Source organism: Zymoseptoria tritici, chromosome 7, assembly GCF_000219625.1.
Source record: "Zymoseptoria tritici IPO323 chromosome 7, whole genome shotgun sequence".
NCBI classification, from domain to species: domain Eukaryota; kingdom Fungi; phylum Ascomycota; class Dothideomycetes; order Mycosphaerellales; family Mycosphaerellaceae; genus Zymoseptoria; species Zymoseptoria tritici.
In genome coordinates, this window is record NC_018212.1 from 976497 (window position 1) to 999236 (window position 22740).

General features: G+C 53.3%; 8 protein-coding genes across 8 annotated transcripts; 6 read left to right on the plus strand and 2 right to left on the minus strand.

Annotated features, from left to right (window-relative positions):
- Positions 1-2561: 2561 nt before the first annotated feature.
- Positions 2562-3827, plus strand: MYCGRDRAFT_94428 (uncharacterized protein; the record flags this gene model as incomplete). Its single annotated transcript, XM_003850631.1, has 5 exons — positions 2562-2648; positions 2822-3079; positions 3139-3213; positions 3378-3491; positions 3678-3827. The coding sequence occupies 5 exons, from the start codon at positions 2562-2564 to the stop codon at positions 3825-3827; spliced, it is 684 nt and encodes a 227-aa protein (XP_003850679.1).
- Positions 3828-4342: 515 nt separating this feature from the next.
- MYCGRDRAFT_94429 (uncharacterized protein) lies at positions 4343-4993 on the plus strand (the record flags this gene model as incomplete). The annotated part of the gene is made up of 1 exon (XM_003850632.1): positions 4343-4993. One exon carries the CDS (start codon positions 4343-4345, stop codon positions 4991-4993), a length of 651 nt encoding a protein of 216 aa, XP_003850680.1.
- A 1101-nt stretch (positions 4994-6094) lies between these two features.
- MYCGRDRAFT_105173 (uncharacterized protein) lies at positions 6095-6900 on the minus strand (the record flags this gene model as incomplete). The annotated part of the gene is made up of 1 exon (XM_003851129.1): positions 6095-6900. The coding sequence occupies one exon, from the start codon at positions 6889-6891 to the stop codon at positions 6322-6324; it is 570 nt and encodes a 189-aa protein (XP_003851177.1).
- A 14-nt stretch (positions 6901-6914) lies between these two features.
- MYCGRDRAFT_105176 (uncharacterized protein) lies at positions 6915-8045 on the plus strand (the record flags this gene model as incomplete). Its single annotated transcript, XM_003850633.1, has 1 exon — positions 6915-8045. One exon carries the CDS (start codon positions 6973-6975, stop codon positions 7390-7392), a length of 420 nt encoding a protein of 139 aa, XP_003850681.1.
- A 2101-nt stretch (positions 8046-10146) lies between these two features.
- On the plus strand, positions 10147-11070 carry MYCGRDRAFT_94431 (uncharacterized protein; the record flags this gene model as incomplete). Its single annotated transcript, XM_003850634.1, has 3 exons — positions 10147-10287; positions 10509-10536; positions 10847-11070. 3 exons carry the CDS (start codon positions 10147-10149, stop codon positions 11068-11070), a joined length of 393 nt encoding a protein of 130 aa, XP_003850682.1.
- A 2010-nt stretch (positions 11071-13080) lies between these two features.
- Positions 13081-15937, minus strand: MYCGRDRAFT_110162 (uncharacterized protein; the record flags this gene model as incomplete). Its single annotated transcript, XM_003851128.1, has 3 exons — positions 13081-13085; positions 13365-15279; positions 15471-15937. 3 exons carry the CDS (start codon positions 15780-15782, stop codon positions 13081-13083), a joined length of 2232 nt encoding a protein of 743 aa, XP_003851176.1.
- A 233-nt stretch (positions 15938-16170) lies between these two features.
- MYCGRDRAFT_105180 (uncharacterized protein) lies at positions 16171-17559 on the plus strand (the record flags this gene model as incomplete). Its single annotated transcript, XM_003850635.1, has 3 exons — positions 16171-16557; positions 16613-17274; positions 17327-17559. The coding sequence occupies 3 exons, from the start codon at positions 16463-16465 to the stop codon at positions 17464-17466; spliced, it is 897 nt and encodes a 298-aa protein (XP_003850683.1).
- Positions 17560-18382: 823 nt separating this feature from the next.
- Positions 18383-20848, plus strand: MgBGL6 (putative beta-glucosidase; the record flags this gene model as incomplete). The annotated part of the gene is made up of 2 exons (XM_003850636.1): positions 18383-19651; positions 19706-20848. 2 exons carry the CDS (start codon positions 18383-18385, stop codon positions 20846-20848), a joined length of 2412 nt encoding a protein of 803 aa, XP_003850684.1.
- Between the last annotated feature and the right edge of the window lie 1892 nt (positions 20849-22740).

A 22740-nucleotide genomic window follows, 5' to 3' on the forward strand; every position in this document is an offset into this window, starting at 1 on the left:
CTTCTCTGAGAACTCTCCGACACTCGGCGCCGAGAACCCTACGGAGATGGAGTGAGGAAGAAAAGGCAACGGTAGCGAATCTGTCTCGTGCCAAGTGGTCGACCGATGATATAGCAGAGCAAATTGGAAGATCATGGTCTGCCGTCCACAACGAATTGCGCAGACTGCGCCAGCAAGGCATGCTCTCGCATCAAAAAGGCGCACGAAGTCCATCTTATACACCAGAAGATGACTCCCGCCTCTTGGCCGCAAGAAGAGAAGGACTCTCGTGGCATGAAATCAGCGAACTGTTTGTAAATCGGACCCCGGAGGCGCTGAGGACCCGCCATAAACGTGTATTCAACATCCGCTTCAAATCGAGTACATCGCCCACACATCCCGAGATAGCTGATACTGCTGAAACGTGTGCTCAATTTTATACCGAAGAGGACGACACTCGGATGCTACACCTCCGAGTTCACGAGAAGCTCACTTTCGCGCAGACCGCTTACATTATGGGGCGGTCCTACGACTCACTCCGCAGTCGTTGGCAGTCGCTTCCACGATCGCGCAGACTATCGAAAGATCCGCCATACATCGCTGCGGCATCAGAAGAGTACAAGGAGCTCAGACGATCTGGCAGTCTTCCTGAGTGGTTTAAGTTTCATGGTATGCGTGCGCTCTGGACCGATCCGCAAAAGTTCAAGCTTCTGTCCATGAAGGCCAGAGGCCATAGCTTTGATGAGATCGCAGAGAAATTGTCATTGTCAAGGGCAGCGGTCAAGTGCAAATACTACAGGCTTCTGAAACAAGGTCCTCGTGCTACGCACACAGAGAAGGCCGAGGCGACTGAGGGCGAGCCTGCGGTACTGAAGCAGGAGCAATCCTCTGAACAGCGATTGCAACTCCGGCACTCGCGCGCGGGTTCATAGCGTTGATCATCTCACGGTGAGCGCGGTTTCGAACACGCAGGCGGAGAGGCTTGGTAGCCCCTGTACAGCAGATACACGATCACATGTTCTCGAGAATGCAATGATCCGCATCGAAAAGTATACCTGTGATTCCGACCATCGATACCAGGAGGAGAACAAAGAATGGGACATTCCAGGAGGCCAGCGTCAAAAGCCCGGCACTTTGAGTGTGCGAAGGCAAGTAACAAGACATTGTTTCTCGCAAAGCGAATTCATTCTCAACTGCGGAATCTCCATCGCCATGCAAAGTGCCTCACGTCTCTTCATTCTGCAAGGGGTCCGGTCTATGCACGACTGACAGGGATAGTGCGGATGGGCGGTCCGAGCCATTCAAAATGCAAGCCACTTCGAAGGAGGACAACACCCTTCGAACATTTGCAAGCACATTCGACTCGACTAATTCACAACTGAACGATCTGCCGCAGCATTCCTGAACCAGGAGTTTCCGCGTGCTGGTGCGTCTGGAAACGACTATGATCTCGGGCTGGAACGAAGCCTGGATATTCCCGACATAACGCGAAGACCATGTTTCGTCTCTTTGGAGCTGCAGGAAATGCCTGCGGTCCTACTTTGGGAGCCAAGACCAATGCGAGCCCATGGATGTGTCTTCGCACTCTCTCATCCCAGACTCCTCCTCGAACTCGTCGGAAGTGGAGCACCAAGGAAGAGGAGTCATTAATCGGGCTACGAAATTCCGGAATGACAAACAATCAGATCTCGATCGAGCTCGGCCGATCTTTCATATCTGTGAAAGGTTGCGTACAGAGACTGCGCCGCACAGGCGCGATTTTGTACACTCCTAGAAAGGGACTTGCAGCCGCCAGTTTTACTCCGCAGGAAGACTCGCGCCTTCTCACAGCGACGCAGGGGTTCCGGAACTGGGACCATATCACGAAGCTTTTCCCTGGTCGATCGACTAAATCACTCCAAGCTCGCTGCACCTTGTTGTCTCGGAATGAATGTAGAGACGCTCCACATCGACATGGTCGTTATTCGGAGGAGGACGATGCCCGACTGTTATATTGTTATCACCGCGAGACTCTCAGTATCCATCAGATCGCTGCTCTTCTGTCACGTGGCTACAACTCGGTCCAGGCACGATTCCAGGCGCTCCGCAACGTTCATATAGACGACAAGTCGCCCTTGGTCAAGGCAGCAGCGACTGAGTTCAAAGAGCTCAAGCGCTCAGGAAATTTGCCCAAGGGATTTTACGGCACTGGAGGAGCGTGCCGTCGATGGACGCCGCAGGAAATTTCTCAATGCCTGGATATGGCCGCGGCTGGAATTGACCGAGGCGAGATCGCTTCCATGCTACACAGAACGCGATACGCTGTCTACAAGATGCTTAAACGTGGGAGACCCTCCGCCGTACCTCCCGGACGTTCACGGCGCTGGACGGAAGAGGAAAAATCGAAACTCCTGGCTCTGCACGCCAGCGGTATGACCTCTGTCGAGATTGCTCAGCAGCTCTCGCGGTCCAAGGGGTCTATCGACAGAATGATGACAGGTTGTAACATGATCCGGACGATGCAAGTCAAGCTAGGTAAGGTAGAAAGCGGACCAGTCGAGTCATGAAGCCAGCAGATGTCCGGAGATACATACTGCGCTGCCATGCCCACATCGATCAACCCTGGGAAGGTCATTGTTACTCGCTCAGATCGCAAAACAATCGAACAGTGGTACGGTACAAGCACACAAGTACGCGGGAATGCGGAATAGAACGAACGCTTTGATGGCGCCGGTTACTTGCCAAGGACTCGGTCCCTACCAGAGAGCGTAATCCCGCCTGCGAGGATCAGCTTTGACCGCACACTCAGGCAGACAGGCTTTGAGAAGTGCTGTCTATATCAACATTTCCCTCCATGATTCAGACAGCATGGCGAGCTGTCATATCACGAAGTGCGAGCTATCAGCCTACGTCTGACCGTGTCGGATACATGATTCAGTTCAAAAGCACGATTGGTGAATGCCTACGACCCGTACAGCCACCGTTTCCGTCTCTCGATGTCACTGGAAATTCCATCGACCACTCGAACTACGTTCGACCTTGGCAGAGAAGTCATCTACTGTTGTGCAAGACCAGTCCGGGAGGCACGTCGAGATGCCAATATCCCGGGCTGCCGGGATGCGTGCGTGGGCGGAAGCACAAGATAAATCTGGGGCGCATTTGGCAAGAATCGTTCTCCAGAACGCCGTTGTCAGCACTGTGTCACAGCACTTGCAGCTTGCTGCCAGTACTAGCGATGTGTTTACCATTGGCCAGGTCAGCGAATGCATGGCTCTGACAGCGATGTTCTCGACCAGATAGAAGAATAGCGTACGCCGCACGCACAGCACATGGCTGATCCCTCTACCGCGGAAGAGTTGCGATATCACGGCCTGAAGAGGAATCGAGATCTTTCAGCCGGTATGCTCTACCAGCAGTAGCACAACTTGTGTCTCTGGCAAAATGAGAAGCTCGCGAGTGGTCAAGGCGGCAAGAAAGCAGAAGCTCGAGTGCTCCACAGTGCATACGGCTTTCATACGTACAGCACAGGATCTGTGAGCATAGTCCATATCCTCTTCGAGAGGCAGGAAGGTGGCCCTTGTTACCGAATGACGTGTTGTACATATAGCTCTGTCTATACTTGCACAGCCAGTCCTTTCCCCGGACAACAAGCCGTGCCGCTCAACATTTCAAGAATAAGGAGACATCTTGTACGCACAGCTCTGACTGTACTTGCAAAGTCAGTCCATCTACCAAAGACGATGGTGGCCAACTACCCGATCGAGAAGGAGCTGGATTTGAGACGCATTCGTAATTGCTTGGGCCACCTTTGCAAGACACGCATATGCTTGCCTCGAGCATTCACTCGTCCACTTCACTTCGGGCCGTAAAAGGGCGGCGGTAGACGGTCCGGACCTTATCTCGACTACGTTTCACATGTCGACGTCTTCTACTGTAAAGACGTACGCATGTGAATGCCTCGAGCCATTTACTCGAACCACTTCACTTCGGGCCGTAAAAGGCGGCATCAAACGGTCCGGACCTTATCTCGACTACGTTTCATATGCTAACGTCTTCTACTATAGAGACGTCCGCATGTGAAAACTTCAAGTCATTCACTCGAGCCACTTCACTTCGGGCCGCGCGGGACCGTCCGCAGCCTAGCCTCATATGACGCCATGTGACGCCACGTTTCCGCCACGTTTCCGCCACGAAGGCCAACGGGACCAAGCTTCTTCCTATATAGGAATACCCTCCTTCTTTCGTCTCCTCTGCTTCTTCTTCCGTCTCCTCTGCTTCTTCTTCCATCTCGCACCCCTCTCTCCGACTTGGGCGACCGGCCGCACCATCAGAGCTTCTCCATATCAACAAGACCGCTTCTTCTCCTCGAAGCTGATCTGCCACCATGTCTTCTCGATCCACCCGCCTCCGCCTGCAAGCCGCTCGCAACAACGACTTCGTCGCCGCGCTGAAGATCGGCTGGTCCATCCCACGCCTCCTGAGGATCTACAACAACAACCGCATCGCCAAAGGCATGGCTCCCGTGGACGAAATCGACGATGCTAAGCTTCTGGAGATGATCCAAAAGCGTAAAACTGGGCAGCGGAGGAACCAGAGACGCTACCAGCGGCGCCTGAGGGCACAAGCGAGCGACGGTAGTGAAGGAAGTCAAGAAAGGCTGCGGGAAGATCAGACGGAGCAAGACGATATCGACGAGAGGGACACCGAGGCGGATTCTGACGAGGAGAACTACCTCGGAAGACGCAATAGTGGTCCTCCGGGATTCCTCAACCACAGCGTCATGCGGCCTTTGCCCGGTCGTCCGGCGGTTCAGACTCAGATCCAGCAGCGCCCGCAGACCTACCCGATGCCTCCGCCTTGCAACGAAGCTGAAGCTCAAGCTCACTATGCCGATCTATTTCAACGTTGGCAGCCACAACCTCGCACTCACCAGGGAGTGATGGGCTACTTCTCGGGCTTGATGGCTTTCTTCCGGCCGTCACAAGGTCAGAATGGAGAGGCTTGCGGCCTGGCGGAGAACGCTGGTGGGCAATGAGACATCACGGCTCTTGACAAGACGGCACTGCGACGACAACAGTCCGCCGCGGAGAGCATGCAACATGATTCGGTTTCGATTTCTGGATGCTATTACGATGCATCGAAGGATTTAGCATGCATTGCAAAACATACAAGGACGGATCGGAGGAGAAAGCTTTCGACTTGCTCTGATTAGCACTCCATGCGGGGTTGGATCTGCAAGGTCGGCCAGGATATTTGCACTGCTGGTACCAACAACTCTCAACTCTTGATTGCTTTCGATAGGCGGCGAATACAACTTATGCAAACGACGATCTTGGTGGCTCTGTCTCTTTCAAAACGTCTCCTCGTCTTCCTGCTGGTGAAATGATACAGTCCCCGCTGCTCAAGCTTAGAAGGAAGTCGAAATGCTCAAGACAGAGTGTGATGGAGAAGAGTGAATGAACATGTATCAATTACATATACATTCCGCGCATCGGACGGCATCACAGCTTTAGCAGTCCTACTAAGGTTTCGAGATTCATCTGACTAGCCACTAGCGCCGATGATCCACGTGCTTAAGGCCAGATAAGGAAGGAGCACGGTGCTTGACAATTTGCCAAAGTGACTCCAGGGCCCATCAGCCTTGTTCTACCCAGTCACGCCAGCGGACTCCCAAATGATGCGGTGGAATTGCAGTGAGATTCCTCACACCACCCTCCGGAGTTCTTCGGCCAACAAGCCCAGCTCCCAGGTCAGCACAATCTGACAAATTCGGTCATCGATTGCATCACAGCTTACCATTCTCAGAACCCTCAAGGATGGCGCCAAATTTGGAAGCCGGACTTTGCTTACGGGGTCCTCTACTCATGACCGGATAAAATGCCATGACCCCTGCCAGACCCTGTACATCCCGGGCCGGTCGTGGCAGAGCACCGAATGCCGACAGCTCCGTGAAAGGATCATCTGGAGTTTCAGACTTGGATGCAACGTACGACGCTGATGCACAATGTCGCTCCACGAGCAGAGTTCAGAAAGCTTGGACAAAGGTGGACGGCGATCGAGGGAGTACCAGACAAGGTGGGCAGCGATCGGAAGTCAAATTGAGGGACGGCATGCTTGTGACAAAGTTTGAGTGATGCCAGACAATATCGACTTGATATGATGATGATGGTACAATAGCTTACAGCATATTCGTCTCCCAAATGCGGAGTGGTATCTCTAAAATCAACGCCGTTCTACCTGGGTATATCATCCATCTCGTACAAAAGAAAAACAAGGTGCCAAGGCGGCTAGCCAGCCAGCCGGTCCATCTATTGCGTCGCAGTAAACATCGCTAAAGAAACAGCAAAAGAAACAGTGTCAGACTCAAGCATTCATCTTCGTCATCTTCGAGTTCCTCAACCATGACCCTGCAGTCGAGATGGGACGACTTTGCTCGGCGGTAGATTCCCCCTCGGCCTGTCGTAGGAAGTTCAGCGGCAGCGAACCACCCATCGCATGTCGTTTGTGTCCGGACTTCGACTTGCTGAAGACGTTCGGCATGTTGAAGACCGCTTGCAGAGCAGACATGTCGACGATGCATTTTGATTTGGTTGGTCTCGCTTCACGTCCTTTCGGGAGGATCGATGAATCTGGACGGAAGTAGGCGGAAGCAGGAAAGTCGTCATCTCCATACTCGTCGATGATCGAGAAGATATCGTTGATGAGTCGGCTGAAGTGAGCGTCGACGGCTGGGAAGTCGGCATCGTCGAGGTGAGGAGAGTCCTTGCCGGCAAGATTGTAGTGTGGCAGGAGAGAGGTGTAGGTCTGTCGGCAGTCTTGGACAGACATGTGTGGCCAGGCGGTTTGATTCACCTGGTCGGCGAGGGCACGGGCAACGGTAACGCGGTGAGTGCGGAACTGGCATCGTTCCCATGCCCAGAGATGCTTCTGCATCAAAGAGTGGTCGTTGGAGTGATGTGTGGGAGGGTGGTGACCGGTGCAGAAAGAAATATCGTGGCGGAATGTGAAGCCACAATGTTGGTTGAGGTCGGCGGACTGGAGGTGGCGGTCGAGGTCTTTCTCGTTGGCGAAGAAGATTTGACACTCCTCACACTTGTGGCGTTTTTGGGTGAAGTCCATAGAGTGCTGGCCAATATGCTGAGCGAGCTCGCCGCTACCAGAACGAAAGACGTCTCCGCAGAGATCGCAGGACTCTTGTGGAAGTTCGGAGACAGGTCGTTGGAGAAGGGTCTTGACATATGCCATGGTCTGATCGACGTGAATTACGTCGTTGAAGCCAAAGTCGAAGCCGTCAAATTCGCAGCCAGAGTCACAGCGTGGTTGATCGTCCTTGTTCCAGGTATAGTCGCCTTGGTAGATCCAGTAGTATTGAGATTTGGAAGGGCCGACAGACTCGTCAACATACGCCTCGTCGATCTCCGGAGCAAACGATGATTGGAGCATGCCATCGCATCCTCCAAGACCGCTCGCGAGGTGGGTGGGCAGGTAGTCAGCAAGGAACATGTCGCCACACTCTGGACATGCCTCCATGTGGTTGCTGTGCCGTGTGCCAACATGCTCGCGTTGTGGAGAGTCCAATCCAAGATCGTATTGCAAGGATCTTTGCCGAATTGACGAGTCATCCTCGATGGACTTGACGAAACGTTCCTTGGAAGATTCACCAGACAGCATTTGAGCAGCCAAGTTGTGAAACTTCAAGACGTCTACATCTTGATCGGTGGTTGAGAAATGGAAGCCGGGTAGTAGTTCAGGCATGTCGTAGGATTGTGGTGTCATGGGTCGGTCGATGCTTTCTTCGGAGGATCGTGGAGAGTATGATAGACCAGGTGGACTACGGTCTAGTATTGGTGATTCTCCCTCCAGGATGAATCCATTGCGTTTTGGTGAGCGAGGCATCATCTTGATGTGAGGTGTGAGGTGAGGCTGGCACCTCAGTCAAACGGTCGCTTAGTCAAACGGCGGGGTGGCAGGTAAGAGGTGGATGCAACGGCGAAGAGAGGGTCAGTACATCATATATCACCAGAGGTGTGATGATGAGCTGGCTCCTGGCAGTCAATCATGAGGTGGCGCTGCAGAAAAGCTTTGCGGTGTGTCTCGAGCAAGTGGTGCGACAACCGGGAATGCTGGAGGTATATAGGCACGAATGCGTGTATGCCGACCACCTGGTCAGCCGGCCGCTCCTTCGTCAGGCCTGCCAATGTACCTATTTGGACTTGCATGATGACGCCGCGCAGCAAAAAGGCGGACTAGGCCACGAGCGAACCGTTGGTAAGGTTGTGTTGGCGGACCAATCCAGCATCGGTGCCTGGATCAGAATCGTGGCTGCACTTGGGGCGGAGCGACCATGGTTTAGTTCTGCTACTCGGCAAACTAGTTCTACCTGGCCAAGGTATCCGCCAGATCCGCCAAGGTGAGTCTGTTTGCCTGCAGGTCCCGCTCACACCATCCGCGCGCACTCTTACCCAAGGTACACGAAGTTTAATGCGTGGGTCGATAGTCGACAGATGGCGCGGAGCACGGCTGAGGCAGGTGGACCAAGAGGAGAAAGCACTCGTGCGATCCCAGTGATCCACACCTCCCTCGTGCACTCCGTATCATCGTACCTCCCATCAGTAGTGACATGGAGATACATCACTCTTGCTGGCACCACACTATTGCCGGCACATCTTATTGGGCAGTACATGTATACCCGTTTGATACACACCGCAATGCACATTCCCGCTCGTGCACAAGGCGGTATGCACTCGCCCGCGGAGGCTTCTTCACACCGACCTCGAGATTGCTGTCTCGGATTTGACCGCATGCACGCCAGCGCAGGTACACTTCGATAGACATAGGTCACTGTCGTGTCAGTGACAACTCAAAAGTGACACACTTCTAACCAGTAGCGTGCTGGCGCGTGGCATCGTCGGCGAGTCGTCGCTCCTCGAGAAGTCTGCAGACCGTCTTGTGACCTCGCAAGACGCGGGAGCCGAAATGTGCCGGATTGCGTACTTGACCATATGACTGGTCAAGGTCAGTTCGGAGCGTGTTCCTTTCTGAGCCCTAAATCAGCTGAAGGTGTGCCAGTGGAAACTGGGTTGCTCGGCGTAAAACTGGGTTGGTGCCATGGTGGGCAGGCTTGCGGATTGTCCCTCCCACGGCAATTGATGACATTTCTGATCAGCATCAGACTTGTGTTGTCCGCAATTGCACGATACTAGCACTACGATAGACCGCTTCTCATCGAAGATTGTTTCTCCATGCCCAGATGTCAAATGTCAACGAGGACTCACCGAGGAGCGGTGTACCATGTTTCATCTGTCCCAATGTGCTCCACCGCCTGTATGATGTCGGTGTCACTGCAGGTACACTTCGGTAGCGAACAATAGTCGCCAAGCTTCACTCTGCAAGCGATTGTGGGCTTGTGGCACTCGTGGCGTGTACCTTGCGTGATAATGTGCCAAGTCTAACTCTCGCTTTCGCCAGACGTCGATGTCCTGGAGTAGAATACCGTACACGTCGCATACGAGGTGAGTATAATAGAATGCTCCCATGTACATGGTCTCCGCATTCACCGGATTCGTACAAGCCATCGTGTTCTTCCACAAGAATAGCAACCGGATCCGATAGAGGGTGAGATCCTCCTGCAAAGACGATCAGTCGATCGGGCTGGCAGCACGAGCACCACGTCATGACCCAATCCCTACTTCGTACCTTATTACCTCTCCACGACCCGCCGACGATAGTGAACCTTCCACCAAACCCAAAACAGACACGAGTCTATAAACTCGCGTGCACTCGCCGCCATTTTCGTTTGCAATTTTGGGATGTCGCGACGTGTGTTCCGCCAGGCAATGCCACCGCGCCCGGCTTCCGGATTCAACGAAGCCGAGTGCGAGCTGCATGCAGCTGTCGCTGGCGTCTACCATGGAACCATGAACATCACTCTGTTCCAAGAAAATGGTTGCCATCAAGGAGACCACCTGGTTCACCTCCTGCAAGACATTTGCGACCTGCGAACCGTTCATGGCTGACGTCTATACGTCTTCGTTTCGACCCTCCATCGCTCGATCTCGAGTCACCTGGTCGGCGCTTGCTGTATTCGTCGAGGACTGGTCTCTGCTGATGTGATCGTGGAGCCCGACCCTTGTCAAAGGCTGCTTCGCATGCTGTTGGGCAGAAGGTGGACAGGTACAGTATACGCAAATGTCAACTGGCACCATCGGCGTTTCATCGCCATATCATTGCATCGCCCTGTTCATCCGTCAAGCCCTCCGTCGCTCATCGTTCGTCCTCGCGCATGCCATCGGCATGTTTGCCGCACCGTTCATCACTCCAAAATCGCAGGTAACTACAGAAACAAACGTGCATATTCCGACTACCGAAACGCCCTCTCTTTTTCGCCGCACCGATCTTCTACCACACCTTCGTCTCCGGCTTCTCAAATCCGACGAAGCCGCACCTGGCACACAGCCACACCATGCCAGAGATGTCGAGATCGATCGAGAAATATCTACTTGCATGGACCACCTGACCTCATTTCTCTTGCTTGCTACTGCTAGCTCTAGCTCAGCGATTTTGTTGGCTTGCGATGCGGTGAGTATGTATCGAAGTATGTGCGAAGACTTGCGTACGACGGCATTTCCCTCTTCAGGTCGCTGCGAGGGATCGCGACTGTTTGCCTGCAATCTTGGATGAGATACCCGGTTCCCGTTGTCTCTATCATTTGCGGCCTGTCGTTGCGTGCATTGAGCGACGAGACTGCTCCCAGTTCAACGCTCTCAGCGTTTGTCTCGACTTCGATCGGAGGAACGTCATCGTTCAGCCAACGGTCACGACATCTCTGCTGGGTGTTACATGCCCATTGAGACAACATCAAAGACTGTATGCCTAATTCTTATTTTAGGATCTTCTGGTCTCCAATCGCGGATTCAAGAGGGTCTTATGGCCATCACGCCACAGAAGTCATTGCCCGAAACGGCTGGGACCTTCAGCCTTGCCAACCAGACCCGCCATCTCATCGACCATTGCCACAGCTCGGGCTCGAAAAAGTCCTGCGGCCGCGGACGTGACTACGATGCTCACGCGGCCGAATGTGCGATACGCCAGCTGACCGACGCTGGACTCTGAAGAGCGATGGATCTCCATGCTTGCATTCGCGTGCTTGATGGCGCTCCCGCCTGAGTCAATTAGCTCATATGCGCAAGTTGCCCAATGCTCATAATTCTGCAATGCAGATGTTTCCCCGGTCCCGTGTGCTGACAACCGTTCTAGACGTTCTGATCGTCGACCTCAAAAGCTGGTGCGGACGAAACATGCGCTGGTTGTTCCCCTCGTTGTCTTACCTGAGCTGAAACGGTCTCAACTTAATAGTTTCGACAATTTCGTTTGTGGCAGACATCTTCCAGACTCAGATGCGGCTGACCTGAACCTGAGTGGCCTGAGCCCGGCGACGATTTGGCAAACTCTTTGCGTATGGTGCTCGGACGCCTCAGCGACTAAGGTGCAAAGTTTAAGCGAGCGCGAGCACCAGATTGATGAAACGGCATCTGGCGGCTGTTGGCTTGATCTAACTTCACCAGGGATCACAGCAATGCTGGAAGTCATGAATAGTCGAATTGACAAGGGAGCGAAACCTGCGACGGAGTCCACTCCGAAAGGATTGTGCGGGTAAATAACTCCGTCCTCTTCAAGGCTGTGATGATGCTCTCATTGAAATGACATTGGAATGAGCTCAAGGCTTCACTGGGAGGTTTCTACCGCTCCTTTGCCGGTCGAATACTTTTCGGAGGGTGGACGCATCGGAGTAATTGGTAAGAGGTTGATGGCCTGCTGACCAGAACGCCCACCAATCCTCCCCTGGACTTGAGCCTGAGCTTGAGGACATGGTTGCACGCTGCAGGCGTCTCCGTCCCACCACCTTTCCAGTACCTCCTTCGAAAAGCTCGTGCTCAGTGTGCAGCTGCAGGACCCCGAGCTTCTTATGAAGCAACATCACCCAGCCAAGGTCGAAGCAGAAAGAGCTGTAAATGATATGGCCTCTGTCAGTGGATTAGTGTAAATCTCGCGAATGGAGGGCATTGGAGAGTTCGGAGGGCTGTCCGCCTTTGCAAGGTAGGAGCAAGTCCCAGGCCTCGAGTGGGTGTGGTTCATCTCCCTGACGAACAGGCCACGACCATATCGCCCTCGTATTGTTGTTTTCCTAGCGGTGATCCATGCCGCGAATGGCCATGGGTATGGTTGGCCGCATATACAGCGCCGCCCGCACCTTCTCGCTTTTGTTCCTGTCTTTGACAACTTATTTCCTCCTCTCCGAAGAAGACATTCACTGCAAGCCATCTCAGACCATACTTCCTCCCGCCAGCACAAGCCAGCTCAACGACGATCCCTCAGGACGCCCAACATGATGTTCCTTCAGCTGTTCTTCATCTCAACCCTCCTTTCCATGGTCACCTCGGAAGAATGCGAAGCGCCTCACTATTGCGCTTGCCGCGACCAAGCAGGAAATGACCAATGCAAAGTTCAAGTCACCGGGTACCGTCATCATGACTGCGCAGGCTATTGTCAAGATCGAGTCTGTCTGGGCACAACGCGCACGGGCGCTCTTTGCAGGTAAATTCTCTTAAAGGCAATGTCTGCGCCATCGGAAGAGGCTTTGCGCCGTGCCTCTGCAGAGGACTAACTCTCGTCGCAGGGTATACTCCGGTGATTGCCGCAACGACGAGCATTCTAACACATTGGACCTCTGCGATGCGAGTACCGAATGGAGCAATGGCTGCACACTCAAGTGCTGAGCCCAGCCATTCGATTCGCGACATGACTCTGCAGTACGCACACTTATCTCCCCACCTTTTCAGCTCTCGCGCTTACACACTTCAGGCTTTTGCTTTTTCGGTTGTGTGCTCATGGGACTGAGATCGCAATGGATCGCGCCGGTCACTCTGCTTTCACAATCTCATGTCATGGGTGGGAGGCGGAAAACGTTCGGCGAGGATTATGCAGCAAGCGAGGTCTGTCGTGAAGCATGCACGACCATCGTAAATCAGGTAGCATAGCAGCATGGCGTGCAAGTCATCTTATTCGGCCTCCGTCCTCTTCCGCACGGCGCGTCGTTTCCTGCAGAGCCGGATGTCAAAACACCTATGCTGAAGTGGTGAAGTCCGTGTGGTCGGATGCTTGTTGTCTCTGTACACTGCGCGAATGTTGTCGTGACTTCGTTATACCGATCGACTTGCCTCGTATCAGGCTTCCGATGCCGAGATTCCCAATTGCGGTGACCAAGCTGATCCGGCCAGACTAGACATATCCAAGCGTCCATGCCTAGGCTCTATATCTGTACGCCGACGGCAGCCATATCCAATTCCCACTCAAGCGCACATTCTATACACATACTTAACCCCACTGGAACAACATTTGCTTCTTACCTTTGTTGCCCTTCTTCTTTCCAGCGCCTTCGTCATCAGCGCCGACAGCTGGTGTGCTCGCTCCGGAAGCATTGCCGCTGGAACCACCCCATGCATTGACCGAAGCTTGGTTAGCGTTATTCCTAATAACACCCAGTCCGGTATATCCAGGGGAAAAGACCGTTGATGTAGGCTTCTTCGCTGCCGGAAGTGATGGGAAGGCGTCTTTACCGCGGGTGGAGTTTGTCGACGATGCTGTACGGCTGGAAGCAGCGGACGGTCTTGCGGAGCTGGAAGATGACACCGCGGCGGAGACGGCAGGTCGAATGGCGAGCCAGCTGGGTGTGGATGCTGGAGGTGCTCTCGATGAGGTTGGGCCGCGAGGTGCAGGACCACCGTTGCGAGGTGGTAGAGATGGGAAGGGATTTCCAGGGCTGGAGGAAGAGGAACCTGCGGTGCCCCATGAGGCTTGTCTGCCCACATTTGAGCGGGAGGATTGCGCAGTCGAGGACTTGAGCTTGAGTACACGAGATGTGCCCACACCTTTACCTAGGACGCCTGCTGCGGTGGTGTTGGCGCCTGCAGGACCAGGAAGAGTCGGGTAGTCTTCGTTGATGGCCTTCCAGTCGGACCATGCTTTTAGTAAGCCGTCGCGCTTGGAGGAGATTTCGAAGATTTCAGCCAGTTCTTTAACCAATTTTCCGAGCTCGTCAGAACTCGTGTCGAAAAGGGCAAAGAAGGCGTCGATGAGGTCGCCTGCGGAGATGCCATCTTTGCGGTAGGTCGAGATTCGCTCTCGGAACTCGTTCAACTTGACCTGATCGTTGCGGAGGAGGTTTGTAGCGCGCTCAGTCACAGCCGCATGTCGGACACGCCGCGCCTGCTCCTGCGGAGTGAGCGCTTCCGTTGGTCTTGGCGATGTTGCACCAGATCGAGCCCCATCATGTGCTGGTGCTGGAGGTGGAAGAGTGTTGTTGCCCTGCCGTGCCGCCGGTCGAGGGACAGACTGCGCGACTGGTGTGGGTGCGCTTAGCTGGCCACCAAACGACCGTGCAGACACCGACTGAGCGCTATGGATCTCTCTTTCGCGCTGGTAAGCCGCTTCTGCTCGTGACATGTGGCCTGAGGCGACAGCTGGCACACCTTCCGCATTTGGGTCTCGCCCTCTGCCGGCCCTTCTACCACCTCTTCCTCCTCGTTGAGGTTCTTGGTATTGCGGTCTGTAGTCGAATGTCGAGAGGTCGACCCTTCGAGCGTCTCTTCTCGCATCCTTGGACAAACCGTTGGGATGAGACTCCAGTTGATGAGCCTTCAGATCCATCTCTGAATCGAACACCACAAACTTCTTTTCCAAGCATTCCGAGTCCAAGCACGGGTAGTGATCCTTGCCGAAATGTGCTTCGAGCGCTTCGTAGTTCTGGAAGTATGCTGGAGTCTGTCCTCCCGTTCTTCGATCGCAAACGTGACACCGCTCGTGGTTGTCTCTACAATGCGTGTACAACTCATCGTCGCCGTAGAATCGCTTCCGACAAAAGCCGCACTCAGGATGTCCTTTGAAACCACTCTGATCCACTGCGCCTGGGTTGTCGTCACCGAACTTCTCATGCTTGCGCAACTCTTGTTGTGTGAACAGCTCATGCTCGTGTGTGAAAACCTTCTTGTTTCGTGTGCAGAGATCGCACATCACCTTTTGATGCACACTCCGCACATGGCGATGCAAGTCCGGCCATCCCAGGCATGCAACATCGCAGTCGTGATCAGGACAGTTGTATCTCAGCAGCAAGACCGTATCCTCGAAAATCTCCGGCTTCTCATAACTGATACCCAGATTCTTGTCCTCGCGGAAGAAGTCCCCTTTTTGAAAGTCCTCGTATCGTTTCTCGGCATCGTCGGTAAAGATGACATGTGCTGCCTCAGTTCTGCAGTGCGCGCAGGCCTTCGTCTTGTACAGTGCACGCAGTCGAAGAGCGCAAATGTGGCAGGTACGGTGATTGCAAGGAGCCACACTGTTGTGGTCGACAGGCGATGCGCAAATGAAGCACACCTCCGCCTCGACATCGTCCTCTGCACCCTCTGCATCCTCTCCTTCGCCTAGGTCGGCTGCAGCATCCTTGGTTAGACGATCACCAAGAACGCCTTCTCCTCCTGGATGCGGAGGTCCTTGGGCCGGCCTTTGACTTTGTTCGCTGGAAAGGATTGCGCCGTTTTGTTGTAGACTTCCTGCTCGATCTCGATTCCCTCGTCCTCGCCCTTGACCTCTTCCTCGCCCTCGTCCACGGCCTCTGTTGCCTTCATTGTCGCCGTATCTCTCAACACCGCGGCTGTCTGATTGTCCGTGAAATTGTCCTCCTCTTCCACCACCCTCTCCCCGGTGTCCACCTCGGGCTCTTCCTCGAGGGCCTCCTCTACTTCGTCCGCCTGTCGCGTCTGGCCCACCATTCGGAAGAGGATTTATCGCTGCCATGATTCGAAGTCGGAGTAGCGGCTGAGATAGCTGGTGATGACCTTGATGGTCAATTTGTTCGGCAACTAGCAACGTCGCTGTAGCCTGGACTCGAGAGGAATGCTGGGGGCAGAAAGACACAGCTCAAATAGTTGCTCTCAGTGTGACGACATTGGAGGTGGGATGCCGAAATGGAAGACCCTCCACGAGTTCACGCTAAGAAGCTTCTGGTGCCTCAGGCATGCATCGACATATGAGCAAGAATGACTAGATTTCAATCATATGGCAGGCGAACTGGTATGCACGTGCAGGAGTCTGCAGTCGAATCCAGGATCAAGGGAGGCGTAGATACTGCGCCTTTCTGCCCGTGACAGATGCGGGATCTCCTCGATTGTGGAGGACACTCCGACGTACAGTCGCCGGTAAGACGACTACAAACAGGCTGCAGAGACGCAAGGCCTGCAAGTCTTCGTCTCTGGCTTGGTCGGACTGTAGCTCTACGCCAGGTTGTATGGAAATGAAGTTGTCGCTGTCCGGGTGCTTTCACCTCGGTCTCTTCCAACTTGCTAGCGCATCTGAGGAGCGGGACTATCCGTGAGTGTCACCTCTCTCACAGTCGAGCCGTCAATACCAGAGCGTGGCCAACCCATCTTCAACACATATCCCACCTAACAAGATGCTGATACGACAATTCGGAGCACTTCTGGCAACAGCCACTGCGGCTCAAGCGTATCGCGACGCCAGCCCGTTCTTCATACTCTCTACAGGAGCGTAAGGTGCCCGTCCGCAGTCCGTCACAGTCCGTCAAGCTAATCATCTCGACCAGCATCAAACCCGACTCTTCACTCCACACAGCACAACTGTCTACAGCCTCGCACGTCGAAGAGGGTCTCACATCAGCCCTGAGCGATTGCGCCGCGTCTCTATACGTCTTCGTCGACCAGCCTGGCGCCCACGCCTCCGATCTCCGCGATGGCACTGCGATGCCCCACATGTCGAGGAGAATAGCGAGCAGCGAATATAAGAGCATTGTGCAGGTGCCGGAAGTACTGGGCGAGGTCGATGTGTGGAGTGTCGCGAATGAACTGAGCAGGAAGTGCAATATCGAGAAGATGAGCACGGAAGCCTATCTGAGCTCAGGTCTCAAAGGCAAGGCCGCCATCTTACAACCAACACTGCTTCCTACCCTGGCAGCAGATGCAGCTCAAAGTTTGCGAATGGAGACCCTCCGCGCGTCCGACGAGACACTTGATGCAGAACTCCATTCTGTTCTGGCCAACCACACTTCACATGTGATCATCTTCGTTTCCACACCCGCAGACGTCAGCAGGGAGCACTACGAGTACGACGAGCCGCCATATCCAGCAGGCATGCACACAGACCTCAAGCGTGATATCGGAGAGTTGAGTGTGCACGCCAACAAGAAGAACGAGACGTGGGGTCAGGAGAACCTGCCGCTGTTTGAGAAGTACCAGTTCTTGACGCCTGGTACGTTGCGAAGCCGCTGTATAACTACACAACGACACTGACAATATCTCAGGTATCTTCATGGGTCTGTTCGTCAGTATCCTCCTGCTCTCCATCCTCTACGTCGGACTGTACGCCATTGCCGGACTTGAGGTCTCGTATGGAGCATTCAGCAAGGAGAACGGTCCTCAGGCTCAAAAGAAATTGCAGTGAGGACAACAGGACACGGAGCTGGCGTAACGGAATGGGACGGGGTGGTGTTAGCATTGAATGTACAATGAACGTCAAGACGATCAGTTCGCGAGTAACACTTCTGCCAGGTTTATACCCGAGGTCCGAGAGGTTGCAAGTTCGTTTATGAACAAGAAGATGCCGCATCGAAGGTTTGCCGTATTTGCCAACAGAAACGGCGACATGGGACTTTGACAGACAGCAGTTGGTGAGGTGGAGCCAAGAGCCTTTCGACGACAAGAGCACAGCGCCATTGCTTTCACATTCTCAAGACCTTCTCGTCTACCCACGGATCATGACGGTGCGTGCATGACTCTCTCAATCGTCGCATAGCGGAACTGCGTGCATTCATTTCCAATGGTACGTGTGCCAAATGGTCCTTCCGTGGGCCGGTCGCTTTCATCTTCAAGCTGCGATCGCGCAGTCCTGCAGAACAGCCGAATCTTGTTCATTCTTTGTGAGTACTCAATCATTCCTCCCGGTGCAGCACGATCGAGTCGTGGTATATCCTGAAACACATGGACCGTGCACACGATCATCATCGCCATGCGAACTACCACAAACATGAGTCGACTTTCGCAAAGTGAGGCAATCGCGACACCACCGCCAAACATACTGCTCCTTCTGTCTGCCTTCACGGCGTCGTCATTTCAATTCACCACTTCTCAGATCAACACAATCTTTGACTACTGATATGCCAGTTTTTCCACAACAACAACAACAACAACACCACTTGGCTTGAGCAAATGTCAACAAAGATCTCCAGACCGCATTGATGGAGAAATCCGCCGCTGTCACCTTTGCAACCGAGCATACACCTTTTCTAGCAGGCCCAAATCCATCGAGAGCCGCACAATTCTGCCGTAAACACAAGCGAGTGGTGATCGCAGCCGCAACAATGATTGTGCTACTCCCGCTGCTTGGATTGCTGGCTTTGCTTCCACGCCGTGGAAAATCGCACTTCACCAGTCCGGTAGTATTGCCTTCACGTACGTTTAACACTTTCCCGACAATTGCAAGCAGTAGGAGATCGCTTGGCTCACACTCAACAGCGCAAGGCTATGGCGCCGGGAACTGGTCACAGGCATACGACAAAGCCCGTACGATGGTCGGTAAGATGACGCTCGAGGAGATGAACAATCTGACTGTTGGTCAATCCACTGAGCATACCGGCTGCGTTGGCTTGTCTGGATCTGCACCTCGAGTTGGCTTTCCCGGAATGTGCCTTCACGACGCAGGAAATGGTGTCCGAGATACTGATGGAGTCAATGCATATGCATCAGCCGTCCACATTGGCGCATCTTGGAATTCGACCCTTGCGTACCAGCGTGCTAGATTCATGGGCGCAGAATTCAAGCGCAAAGGTGTGAATGTTGCCCTGGGACCTGTCGTCGGACCAATCGGTCGGATCGCTCAAGGAGGCAGGAATTGGGAAGGCTTTGGTGCAGATGCGTATCTCGATGGCATCTTGGGAGCGCAGTCAGTACGAGGCCTCCAGGAAAGTGTCATCGCGAGCATCAAACACTGGATCGCCAACGAACAAGAGACGAATCGCAACCCGATCGAGGATGATGACGGCACGATTCTCAGCTCGAGCTCGAACCTGGACGACCGTACCATGCACGAGCTGTACATGTGGCCTTTTCAAGATGCACTGTACGCGGGCGTCGGCTCTGTCATGTGTTCGTACAACCGCATCAACGGGACATATGCTTGCGAAAACAGCAAAGCCATGAACAGTCTGCTCAAAGGAGAGCTCAACTTCCAAGGCTTCGTGGTGTCCGATTGGGTGGCTCAGCATTCTGGGATCGAGTCAGCGAATGGCGGGCTTGATATGGCCATGCCTCTGTCCAGCTACTGGGATGATGACCAGCTTGCAAAGGCTGTGCAAGGCAACGAGCTGAATGAAACCCGATTGACGGACATGGCAACTCGTATTATCGCCACATGGTACCAATTTGGGCAAGACGATTCCGACTTTCCGGCCACTGGAGTTGGCATGCCACCAGATCTCCTTCAGCCACATGAATACGTCGATGCGAAGGACCCTGCGTCAAAGAGCTCGCTACTCCAGCAGGCGGTCGAAGGTCATGTGCTGGTGAAGAATAAAGCCAATGCGCTTCCGTTGGGCAGGCTGCGAATCATGTCAATCTTTGGCTACGATGCAGTTGAACAGACATCGTTCAATCCAGGACAGTCGATCTTTGCGCAAAACTGGGAGAATATCGGACTACAACAACCGCAGTCGCAGGAGATCGGCTCAAACGAACCTTTGACAAATGCTCCTCAGACAGCACTTGGAACTCTCATCGTCGGCGGTGGATCCGGATCGAACTCGCCTGCATACATCAGTGCGCCGTACGATGCTCTTCAGAACAGGGCATATCAGGATGACACATCAATCTACTACGACTTCCACTCCTCAGCTCCAGGGGTCGTTGCCGGATCTGATGCTTGCTTGGTATTCATCAACGAGTATGCCTCCGAGGCGTGGGATAGACCGGGTCTTGCTGATGAAGAGTCCGACGAGCTGGTCAAAAATGTTGCAGCTCAGTGTAACAACACCATCGTGGTCATACACAATGCCGGGATACGACTTGTGGATGCCTGGATCGATAACGACAATGTCACAGCTGTGATGTTCGGTCATCTCCCTGGACAGGATAGCGGACGTTCGGTTGTACAAATACTTTACGGCGAGGTCAGCCCTTCCGGACGACTACCATATACCGTTGCAAAATCACCTTCCGATTACGGGAAATTGCAAGGTCCTTGCAAAGACGACTCCCAATCTCCGCAGTGCGACTTTGATGAAGGAGTGAACATCGACTATCGCGGCTTCCTGGCTCGCGGCGTGACTCCAAGATTCGAATTTGGGTACGGCCTGACGTATACCACATTCGAGTACTCTGGCTTGAACATCGACATGAACGCAACTTCGACAGCTGGAGCACCGAGCACCGCACCCGTGTATGAGAATGACACCACCAACCAGAACGTCGATAGAAACGATGTCGGTCCTGGTGGTCTGCAGTCTTTGTTTGACAAAGTTGGTCTCGTCAGCGCCGTTGTAAAGAATACTGGATCAGTCGCCGCAGCGGAAGTGGCACAGCTGTACATCCAAATTCCTGTGCCAAAGGCTGATCAAGGCAACAACGCAAACACACGTACCTTGCGCGGCTTCCAAAAAGTCTACATCGAGCCAGGAGAATCCGCGAAAGTCAACTTCAGCCTTCGTCGTAAGGACATTTCGTATTGGAACACGCAGAACCAAACTTGGACCACGCCTTCGGGAGAGTACGAGGTATATGTTGGGAAGAGCGTCTTGGACTTGCCGCTCAACGGCAGCTTTTCGCTGTATTGAGCAGGTGTGTTGCAACACGAGTGAATGTTGCCGGGAGGATGGTGGACGAATTGCGACGAGTTCATGAAGTCCTCAATGTATCTTGTACTTATGCAACACCTGCAAGATGATGGAAGCGAGACACAAGGTCATCAAATCAACTTCCTGTCAAGATCAAACCCGGCCTTGGAAACGGTCTGCGCAAGATACGGCGCCTTGGCCATGAGTCCTTCCTTCTCCATAGTGGCGAACAGCTCTTTGAAGTGCGGCTCTTGCGTATGCTTGTCCGCGGCCTCCTTGGACTTGTATCTGCCGGATGTCAGGTCTTCAGGTCTGAATTCATGGCCACATTTCCTGAGCTTACGTCTCAATCATCACGATGTCTGGAGTACCCTCGGCTCCGATCTGCTCGGTGGCGATGTAGCGGAGAGTGTAGTCTTCTTTCTGGTGGACGTCCTTGCACATTCCTTGGAGGAGCTCTTTGACCTGCAGCTGGATCAGTTGCCGTGGACGCATGTTCGACAACACCACGTACGCGATCGCTTTTGCCCTGTGCTGGGTGAAGGATGGCGACGATGTTGACTTCAGACATGTTGGCGTGCTGTTTGCCGGTGGCAGAATGATGACAGAGGTGTGTGGGTGTAAGAGCACAGAGAAGACTGATCGACTTACTCCGTCTTACTTACATGATCGAGAGGGGTTCACAACAACCGGAGTGACGTCGATACCACCGAACGGTTAAGCTTGTGCCGTCTATGCGTGTTGCAAAAAGCTGCCGTCGTAACACAGCCGTTTTGGAGTACTTGGTGATACGGCAAGGCCTCGTTTACCTCGCTCATCAGGCGCGGTGTTGAGTGTTCCAGGTGCGCTCATGATTCTGCAGGTGTTGCTCCGATGCATATTCTAAAGAGCAGAAGGGTCGGGACGCCAAGCCTTCCAAATCCAACTCCAACTTCCTCTTACCAATGTAGCTATTAATTCTCTTTACGACTATCACACCTGCAATACTGCATTAAACATCTTTAGAAGTGCCTTATCTTAAAGCTCTCGTTGCAAGCTATCGCCTGATATGCTTTTTATTAATATCTAACTATACCTCGTAGCGCTACCGCTACCGGCGTATTAGCTCGAAGAAGCCTTACGAGGCAGGACGAGAACTTAATAGAAGCATGCCTTCTCGACCGCTGGACTGCTCCGGACGTTGTTAACCTACTTCTGAACGATAGTAGAGGCTCTCGCACTTCTATCTACGTGCGCATTAAACGATACAACCTTACTAGCACCGTCTTCCCTTGCCCTAGTAGCCGGCTACGAATAATTAAGCTACATTACAGAGACTATATCCTCGAGTGCGTTATCGAACGACTATAGCTCTAGTGTAAAGAACTACAAGAGCTGCTATACGAACGACATAGACTGTAGGTGTCTAAATAGACGGTTGGCCGCTGTCTCGCAGATAAGGACTTTACAAACAAGATACTAGCTCGGACGGCTGCTTAACGAGATGCTATTATAAGGGCAATGTTTTAAGCATAAGTGCAAGAGCTTATAGCGTGCTAGCTTATATATGTTAATAAGACATATGTAAGTAATAAACTAGCATTAAGGAGAAGGGGATAGTCGCTAAGGGGCTCACAAGTAAGAGATATTTAATACCTACACTACTCTAAGCGATTTAGTGTTCTACTAGCCTACACTGTCGACGGTTATCTTTCTAAGCCTCTAATTAAGCAGGGCAGTGTTACCTCTAAGGACTTTATATAGTAGATACAAACATGCGTCCTTCCACGTTGTGGACGGTTTCCGGCACTACGTAGCGTTATTATTATAGATAACTGTGCTACCTATAAACGAGCTACTCTTCGAGAGAGACGGCCGAACAGACTGCACCTTCACGCGGTGGCCGTCGTAAG